General features: G+C 40.5%; 1 protein-coding gene across 1 annotated transcript in view; it reads left to right on the top strand.

The window, feature by feature from the left end:
• The first annotated feature begins 4,869 nt into the window (after nt 1-4,869).
• Nucleotides 4,870-10,396, top strand: part of PKD1L3 (polycystin 1 like 3, transient receptor potential channel interacting) — a 30,508-nt gene continuing 24,981 nt past the window's right edge. Inside the window, exons 1-6 of the mRNA XM_085550608.1 lie at nt 4,870-5,211; nt 5,759-5,923; nt 8,637-8,822; nt 8,978-9,088; nt 9,518-9,665; nt 9,880-10,109. Coding sequence (XP_085406734.1) covers nt 4,911-5,211; nt 5,759-5,923; nt 8,637-8,822; nt 8,978-9,088; nt 9,518-9,665; nt 9,880-10,109 — 1,141 coding nt within the window. The 5' untranslated portion in view covers nt 4,870-4,910. The remainder of the gene's footprint in view (nt 5,212-5,758; nt 5,924-8,636; nt 8,823-8,977; nt 9,089-9,517; nt 9,666-9,879; nt 10,110-10,396) is intronic.

Here is a 10,396-nt window from a genome sequence, read left to right as displayed (position 1 = left end):
TGCAGAGGAAATCACAGGCTCCATTGAACATGAAGGATAAAAGGATTCCTTGCACAATGACATATTATGCAATTTTATATGAGGTTACCCTAAAATCCGATTTTTTTCCTACTAAATCACCGTTGTTCCCAAAATGTTTTAACATCCATTCCTACATCTAATTGATCATTTATAAATATCCGTGCTCGTTTTATTGAAAACACTATTTCTGCTACAGGTCACTGCTCAGACTCCTGTTACACACATTTATTGCTCATCCCATCCTTAACCTGCGTCTGCCAATTTACCTTGAGAAATCACCAGGACAACATGCCTTTGTCTCCATTAGGAAAGCACGGATGGAAACAAGTGATTAAAAAAATCAGAACTGCTAACTGTGTGATTTCCCTCTTTTTACATTGAAATGGATTAATATCCAAGTATTTATTTACAGTTATAATGTGTAACTGTCAGAGGAAGTAGATGTGGATTAGGCGACTTCCCTAATTTCATTGTTTCACAGCCTTTCTTCTCCCTTTGCAGAGATGTGTTTGATGGGAGAGCATGGAGGAGGTTATAGAAGTCCATGCTCTAGGGAGCATAGAAATCTTTTCCACTTCTCCTTACCCTTCACATCTATTTTGAACGAGAAAGAAGTTCAGTTCAACTTCCCTAAGAGCTGAAGTTCTTCGTCAGCACAAAACTGTGCATCCTTATGATGAATCAAAGACTGTTTGCTATTAATACTTCCATGTCTGCTTTTTGGTTTTGGCTCTAAACTGCTATACAGAACAACAGGAAGAGGTCAGAAAGGGACCTGCTGCCTTTAGAGGGCCTACAGAACCACAAGCCCTCCTGGATTTTGGAGAGACTGCCTGACTATTGCCTGACTATCTCTGATCTTGGGCTTACCAGACACATTGTAACTCACACATACAGTATTTTCCAGACCATCATAACTTTGGGCAGACTGTGCTGTCTGTGTGAGGAACAGATTGTTTTCTGTAGTGTGAGATTTTTGGCGTGTTTTTGAGGCCACTTAATGGAATAGTCTGCATTGAAGGAAACAAGTGAGAAGAGAGCAGTGCTTATTTTCTGGCTGTACAAATAGTTAAACATTTTGTACAGCTCAAATTGCTAGTTAATTAAGCTTATTTTATAACAATAATGTAATTGCCACGTGTCTACCTTTGAACTTTTGGCTTACTTACACAAGAAGCAAACCAGTGCCTTTTGAATCAGGGAGAGACAGATCCTATTCCTTATCTCAATATTGTAATAGAAGTACTAATTCAATTTACATTAATCACAATCTTTCCATTATAAAATTCAGATTATAGTTAAAGCCCATTAACAAATATCAAGTTACCTGACTACATCTTTAGGCTGTGCTAAGAATTTCCAACTAACAACTGTTATCTATTACTACCAAATAAAGGCTCCAGTAGTAAAGCTGATAGGAACTTAGAGCTGCTCTTGCTGAAAGCATATTGACTGCTATCTCACCGTACCAGGGGACATGAGCTCCAACATTTATCTCTGTTAAATATTCTCTTATTGACATCATCTCATTTCAAAGGACATATGGCCAGCACCACAGAGGAATAATCCTCTTATTCTGTCCAAGTCCAATTGTAATCGAAATAGTTTGTGTCAATTCAAACAACAATAGTCTCCATATATTGTTCAGATTGGGCTTTGTTTGGATCAAACTAATTATTTGTTGTGGCTTTGGTGAGGTTTTTTTTGTGAGACTTCAATACTTTTTGTAATAAATAAAACATTTTTTCTTTTACAATAGTGTGTACAAATATAAGCAGAAACACTGATTTAATCATTCAGATAAGAGCATTCTGTAACTGAGCATTAAACCACTTCAAGTGCTGAGGCACAGAACTGCTGCCCCAACCACACTTGTACCTAACAAAAGCACTGTCCCAAACAGCCTCTGGGACCTCTACTCAATATGGAGACTGTGGGGCTGATCTCTTATGATGGTAAGAACACATGAGATGTCAGCAGATTTTTCAGATAGCTCTGCTACTTTATATGTGAATTCAAGTCTAACCTAGCTATCAATAGCCCTAGCCTGATTAATGCTCTTACGTGGCACACGTTTACTCTTCTTCCCAGTAGTCAAGATTCTGCTGTGGGCAGCAATAGGACATAGGAGCTATCTGCGAGAAGGGGAGGTATACACACATCAACTGTATGGCAAGTTAGGAAAGTTGAGCTGCTAGCCCCAAGGTAGCAGCATGTGTTTCTATAAGGACACTCCTCCTCAGATCTCCAAGGACTTATCCAGACACCAGCTATGCCAGAAGGTAACCATACACATCCTATAAACAGAAATTATGGCCGACTCAGCAGCTCCTGAATGTAGTCCTGCTTATCTGCACTCTGACCCTATCATTCCAGGTATGCATATCTAAATTAATTATTGCACCCTATAAAGATAAGAACTATTTTCTGTTTTTCTTAACAAGATAAGATCACAATTGCAGCTTGGCATGGCTCACTGGGAAGTTCACTGTTGCCACATGGAAAATTAGACATTAGAACCACAACAAAAACAAATCCCTTTGATTCACCAAACAAGTGGGTCTTGCTATCAGGACATGCAGCCCAAAGAGCAGCAAGGAAGGAGGCCTGATTGTGACCCACCTTCTTAAAGCAGTCGATAGATGGCTTTTCCTAAAGCACTCCGTAGATATGGAAGATCTATGTGTACATAAGTACTTTTCTCCATACCTTTCTAGGCAGTCTGCTCCATACTTGTTACTTCCTCCTTGGGTAATAATGAAACAGACCTTTTCAAGAAGCAGTTTGGCACACAGTAGAACTGCATGTGACACGCAGTCTGAGCTCAAGTTAGTGATACCTGAAAATCATCTTTTTTTCTACCTAAATGGCAGGGTAGTATAAAATGGTTTTCTATTTATACGATGTTCATAAAACAGATAAACATTTCTATTCCAGATAAAATCTATACATTACACCCAGTAATATTCAGGAATGTAAAGATGGGATATCCTATAGAAAGTAAATTTACTTGCTTTTCCTTAAGGAAGACAAGATTTCCATTAACTTCAGTTACTTTGGAGCAGATCCACAGGGGGCAGCCCGTGACACCTCTGGCATTTTTAGCAGTATGTTCATATATTCAAGATTTCAGTTGCAGAGTGAGAATTGGATGATGCTACAGAATTAATCCACCACACATGTGAGTCAGAGGCGCTTACTGGCAATGCAGTCTGTATCACTGAGTCAGACACATTTAAGTACAGTCTCCTTCTTCATCCTTATGCTTCTCACCCATGAGGCCAAAACAGAAGGGCAATCTGTCAGCTTCTCCAAAGCCAAGCAAGTCAGCAGGGCCCAAGGAGAAGTAAGGACTCTAAAAGGGAACGTCATGAAAACGTGTAGTGGTATATTTCACTTCCCTCCCAGGAAAAGTGATGGATGTGTGGACAGTGACTGGGCCAGACACATCGGGCAATCAGAGTGCAGAGAGGCCATCCTCAGAGGTGGGAATCCCAGACTGAATATTCCCTTCTCATCTGCCAAAACAGCCCTCCTTATTAATCAGAGATTAATGTGAGATACGGCTGAAGATCATTCTTAAACGTTTCTTGGACACAGTGTGCATACATTACTCTGCAGGATACCTGTAAGAGACAGAGCTGGACTGGCACACTGTGTGATCCGTGCATTGCCTTCAGGGTGACAGTGCAATGCAGATGGCATTTCTGCAATGCGGGAATTCTAACAGACATCACTGCTTACTGCTCTCTGTTATAGAGCTCCTAAGTCCAAATATAAGTGTGTGTTCTTTCACTGTCAGGCTATCGTGGTATAAATAAATATTAGAAGCATCAAATTCAGTGGAGCTGATATCAAGGACAAGAGGATCACAATAGCTAAAGATCCTTATTTGTGCTGTGTTTCTGCAAATCCAATGGGCTTATAAACCCAATAGGTATCTTTTGTAAGGAAGTCCAGGAACACTGAGGGATTGTAACTCCTAAGTGTTGCTGAGCTGGCTTCACAAAGTCCATCAGCAGTCGGTGCAATGTTCACATCAGGCTCCCAGCTATCTTTGATGATAAAGGCAGTATTTTTCCAGATCACTGTATCAACTTCCAACCTTCTCATCTACTTGCTAGCAGGTATGACTTAGCTCTGTATAGTTAAGCAGCTTAGCTTTTAAGGGATGATGGAAACATTTCACATGGGTGTGGAAGTCCAAACAAGCACCACAATTAGGTCTACTTGGAACAGATGAGATTAATCCTGGTATATGTAAACAGGTGGGCAGGATGAATGTGATACAATAATTATAGGCATCACATTAGCCTCCAAAAGAAGCACCTCAAATAATCACACTAAAAGAATAATAATGATTAAAAACAAAGCAATTCAAAACAACCTATCTAGAGGAACACAGTGTGTTTTCCCATCTAATAATTGTGTTTCTCATTTTCCTTATTCTTACTATCATATCTCTTTGTTGGCATTGTAAAGACCTCCAGCTTTAATGTTCGTACAGTGATGCCTTTGATGGAGGAGCTTAATCTCACTTTCACATGTGTCCAGTAACAGCATACATCAACTTTATCTTCTCTGCTCAAGAGGAAGGCAATACTATAATCTTCAAACTGGCTTCACATGGATTGACACGTTTATACAATGGGCCTCACAATGGCCATTGCAGTGATTTACTATCAATGTTTGCTGTGTGCGTCCTCAGACACAATCACCATTATATAATATAAGCCATTTGTTCCATGTACTGTTGCTGCTGTCGTTGCAAGCAGAATAGAAGAAGGAGGAATACTGATGACGTGACAATTCCAGCTTTTGAAGAAGGCAGCAAAAAGAGTGGTGATGTGATAAGCAACATCAGTGCCACACTGGGCACTAAACTGAGAATGTGGCTTGGGATCACAGTTCTAATTTCTCTTGCTGTGTGTTTGGCTATGGAGGAGGCAATTGATGAGGAAGGATTCCCTTGCTCAAAGCATCAGCTAGCTTTCAACCACTCATGCTATGAGTTTGTGAGACTCCAGCGTACATTCACAAGTGCCCAGAGATGGTGTGAGAGGGGAGGGGGGCACCTTGTCTTCATTGAAAATGAGGAGACTCAAGAATTCTTGCAGAAACACATTGCTGAGGATCAGGACTGGTGGATAGGACTGATTTCAGGCTCCTTGCTGAATGAAACTACTGACGGTAGGTGATTTTAAAATATTGTCTTGTTTAGAACTATCATTCTGTGATGCTTACATGACAACAAATGCAATCTATCCCACTATAGATATCTGCTGAAAAGCCACAGACTTTTGTTGCTGTAACTTTAGATTTATATTAAGATGTTTTAATTGTCCGCTTCACTTCTCAGTTGTATGTTGTCACCGTTTGCATTTGATCCTCCTCTTGTGTAAACACACATTAGATCAGCTTGCTAACCCAGTGAGAAATATGTGCTGGGCTGGTTCTCCAGTAGGCAAGCAAGCTAAGCATCATGCTGGGAAATGCTGCAAGATCTGATGCAAGGGAAATGATGGAATCTTGAGGCTGAGAGTCTCGGGGGAAGCAGCAGCATCTTTTTTAGTGGTAATGTCAGATTTAACGTAAAACTAAACTGAAGATCTCTATTCAAGCAAAACTGCCTTTCCTTCAGTAGGAGAAAGGATGCAGATTTGTTCTGCAGGCTCTGACCCTTTAGTTGTTTTCCTGAGGGAAATAAACACTCAGGAAACGTATATTTTGTTGACAGGGTCAATGACATGGCTGGACACCTCAAAAGTAAGCTACAGTAACTGGTACAAGGGCCTGCCATCTCCTTTTTCAACCACATGTGGATACATCCTGAAGAATGCCAAGTATCAGTGGGGCGTGACTGAAAACTGCAGCCAGGAATTTGACTTCATTTGTGAGTTTGGTAAGATGGAACTAAGAATCGAGCTTACTGTACTTACAATGGTGCATAAATTGTCTTGCTTCTTTCAAAGTGGCTGAGCAATAACCTGAAGTTTATTAAAAGTGAACAAGAAAAAACAAACAAACATGCAAGCCCAATCAGTGCTCTTTTTCTACTTCATTGGTGATCTGAACTGGAGGAAAGAAGAATCCTAAAATCACTGGGTTGCAGAATGGTTACAAATATGAACTCTCACATCACCTACCTGTATGACTGCCCTTAAATTTTTAATCATAAATATGGGCCAAAGCAAGACCATCAAAATAATTCCCATTCGTCACAGAAGCAAAAATACAGCCAGGCTTCCAGTGATACTTGTTCTAGCAGTCTGGAGTAAGCAAATGTGAGAGCAAGTTTTTCTTGTTTCTTCTCAGATCCTTCCATCAGTTGAAGTTCAAGGGCTTCCCTGGGCCAAGGATACAGACAGGAGCCTGTTCTTCCTTGTGCTCAGACAGGAAAAGTACAGTCATTGCATCCCTTAAACTGCTTGGAACAAACAGTCCTGGAAAGGAATGCTGGCAGTATTATCCCATTTGACATATAGATAAGAAGGGAATTTGTGTTCCTTGCATTTTGCACATAAACCAAGCATTTTAAACTGAGGTCACAAGCACTCGATGGCAAGTCTAGCTGTGGCCTTCAAATCCAATATACAAGTACAGGTTACCACAAGCCATAGCCGCCCGGTCTATTGCAACGGTCTGACATAATAAATGAGTCATTCCATAACCAGCAAAATTAATAATGTTTTGTTTCCTGTCCTGATCTTCTGTTCCACATCCTCTCTCCATCCTTCTCCTCAGTCCCCCTGCTCACTCTCACATCCCCAGCACTTTCTGTCTCTCCAAACCCTTCTCCCTCTATCCCCGTGGCTCTGCAGCAGCTTCAAAGCACAAGCTGGCCCTCGTCATTAACTGGGGTATTAACTCTACTCCTAATAGAGGTGCTGATGTAGTTCTTTCCCTTTTGCCTAGCTATTGATTTTCATGAATTTTTAGGGTGTTTTGAGGTTTATATCTATACATCAAATTTGGCTGAAGATGACTAACATTAAAAATGATCGGGGGAGTGGGAATTGGCAGACAGTACAATTCCTTCAGCTGATTTTCCTTGCAAAAACACATCACAATTATTTTTTCCATTACAACCACAGTAGACAACTATCTGTTTTTAAGGAAGCTACCATCTGTTACCATAGGATCTGACTTAAAGCCCATTAAATTCAATAAGAGTTTGCACTATTGAGCAACAATGCCCTGCCCTACATCCATCTTTTCATTACCCAGGAAACTGAGAACAGATTGAGGCAATTATAGTCTTGTTTACAGTATCTACAGCCCATGTCCATTAATGCACATACATGTTTCAATAATAATGTAGACTCCTCTTTTACTAGCTTTGCACGCAAGGAATTTGAACCACAGCCCTAAAGAAACAGGGACAACATTCTACTCATTAATCCCTCTGTGTGCTGAATGTTTAGAAGTTTGTGCAGCCTCACTGCTTCAGTTTGCCTCTGTAAAATGGGCATATGATATTTAAGTCCCACACACCCAGGCACTGTGAGGCTTGATTCACACCAAGCATGAAACTTCATATGAAACATATAGGTAGCTCCAAGTGATATCACTATTTGAACTGAATCTCTCTGATTCCCCATAACTATGCACAATTGATGACCTGAGATATGTTTGTAGAAGCATCTAACCAGGGACAGCATTCTGTCTTCATCCTTTCTTTGACTCTACTCTAGAATGATTTGTGCTTCTCAGCTCAAGCAAAGGTTTTCCTTAGTTCAATTTAATGCTCTTATTATTTTATCCTACCAATTGATGCTCTGTAAATTAGGAGTCTTACCTACTACTGTAGTAAAAATACACGTATTGAACCAGTACAAAGGAACACACAACTGGTTCTATGCATTTTCATATGCAAATTTACTAAGACAGTAAATACTATGAGAACACTCTATGCCAAGTAATAAACAAACAAATGGAAGAGATGATAGCCTGTATTATAATTTAACAGCAAATTATTTTCCAAGCTTATTTAGAGAGCTCTAATCTGTAAACTGATCATGTTGCTATAGCTACAGCCAGGCTTAGATTTAGCTTTAAATAACAGTAGCATACAATTACTGCAGTGTGCAAATACTGGCTCTGTTAATCAAGGTGCTTAAGGGGAATGATCAAAACAGCAATTGAAGGACAATGTCTTTAAACCTGAGGCAGCTGAAACAAAAACATTCTTTTGCAACAATCTCATGCAAGAGCTTTTCATCCTCCTCTTCAGGTACTGCATATCCTGATTGCTAAAGGATTCCAAGAAATCTGAAAGGTAATGAACTGCCTCAGACTAACCCAAGAATGAAGTGTCTGCTTTTAGAAATATGACCTTACTCATTTGAGCAGCCCTGATGAATGGTGTCCACTGAATATCACAAGGGAATAAAGGTGTCTTTGTAACAGAAATGGGATCAGGTCCTGTACTGTATATACAAACACTTCTCTGATGTAATTCTTTTTTCCATTTTCAGTATTGGTGAATTTAAGAGGGAGAGAAGGAGAGAAAAAGAAACAAGAGGGGGAAAAAAGAATATGCAGGAGAACTCTAGAAGTCGTTTTTTTTGTTCAGAAATTCAAAAAGTTAAATCAGATTATTTTTTCCCTATTAGAAAATGGTCGGAGCATTGCTTGTGATAATTACAATGCCACCGTACAGTGTGGATCAGGAGAAGTGATTCAAATTGGAGAGTCATTCTATGGACGGAAGAGCCCTCACTACTGCGCACTGGAGACTCCTCCCCAGAATGACACGGAGGAAGACTGTAGCTGGATTAGTGTCACAGATGAAGTGGCAGGTAGTGTCTTATGGCATGGGAGTTTGCTGTGGGATTTTGTCTAGAAGTCAGGAACAAGATACTAATGCATCTCTACCCTTGTTTCTGTGATTGTCTCTCACCTGAGTTACGACAGCTGCATACAAACACACTAATCCATATAAACTTCCTTCCAGGACAGTGTCATGGTCTTCAGGCCTGCCAGGTGGCAGCAGATGGCACTTTCTTTGGAGATCCGTGCCCAGCTTCTGGAAGCTATTTGTTTATTCAGTACCACTGCAAGGAGGGTAAGTGCAACAGGACTGTCAGTATCAATAGCCTGATCTTTGCTTGGCTGTAACACTGTGAGTGTAATATTTTCCTCAAAAATCTCTGCTCCATCCTCAAGGAAGAACCTGGAAGAGTGGTGATTGCTCTAAATATTGAAGACATATCAGTGTAATTTCTCTGTCCTTGCTGACAGCTCCAGAGGCTTTTTTATAGGGTAGGAACCCAGGAAATCCATCCACATAAAACACACAAATTATATTCCAACATGAAATCTGACCAACTGATATGGAGAAGAATCAGCTTGTGATCACTCCATTACTGCATCTAAATTGACAGCAGTGTCAACCCTGATTTGAAGAAGGCCTGTTCTCACCAGTGCATGAAAATCAATTGACTTAAGCAAGAAATATAGACAAGATGGCACTGAATTCTGTCGTGTTTTACAGGTCTGCAGCTGGTTGTAACAGACACATGTTTTGTCCTTGAAAACATCACAGTCACTTTGAACTGGCTGCTTTCTCCATACTCTGGTAACCTTTCCTGCATCATTAGCACTGGAGATGGCCACACTGTGGATCCTTACTACCCTCTAACGTAAGATATCTGCTTTATACATCATTAGACAAATTCCCTTTATAGAACAGAAAAGTCAAGGGCATTGTTATAGTGTGAAGAGCCTTGTTCACCTCCTGACTGCAGGAAAGCTGAGTTAGGTCCGAAATTTGACAGCTGCGACCACTGTTATCACATAAGGATGAAGATTTGCCAGGACAGTTTTCCACAAGTGGCCGTTCTCTTTCTGTTCTAGGCTGCTCAGCAATGTCACACATAGATACACATCTCCCGGGGAGTTTGTTGTATTTGTTGAATGCAGCACCAGTGAATGGCACGTGACAGCACAGAAGCGGGTGCTGGTTCAGGACAAGATGGATGAACTAAGCGTTACTGGGTGCTACAGCCACTACGAATCGGGGAACAGCTCTCACTGCCGAACGCTGTATGGAGAGTTGTTATGGATTCAAGTTGAACTCAGCGGAGGTAATTAGTCTGTGTGGTTTAAATAGCAAGCTAGATACTATCCTACCCATGGAACAGGAGTAGGATTTTCAGTACAGAAAACAAATAATTTTTTTTCCTCTAATTGTTGCCTTTCTGCAACTGAACACTCCCAGCTCCATTGGAGGGGTTCTTTCTCAGAGGGATTACACCACTTTGAACATAAACATAAACCCTTCTTCCCTCTCCACAAATCTGACAAGCCATGACCACAACTTTAGTCATATGAATCTACATGGAGCCAGTAGTAATGTTTCTGCATTTGAAGT

This window comes from Coturnix japonica, chromosome 6 (genome assembly GCF_054131305.1).
Source record: "Coturnix japonica strain WE chromosome 6, WE-NBRP24, whole genome shotgun sequence".
NCBI classification, from domain to species: Eukaryota; Metazoa; Chordata; class Aves; order Galliformes; family Phasianidae; genus Coturnix; species Coturnix japonica.
This window is presented reverse-complemented; position numbering and strand designations above follow the sequence as displayed.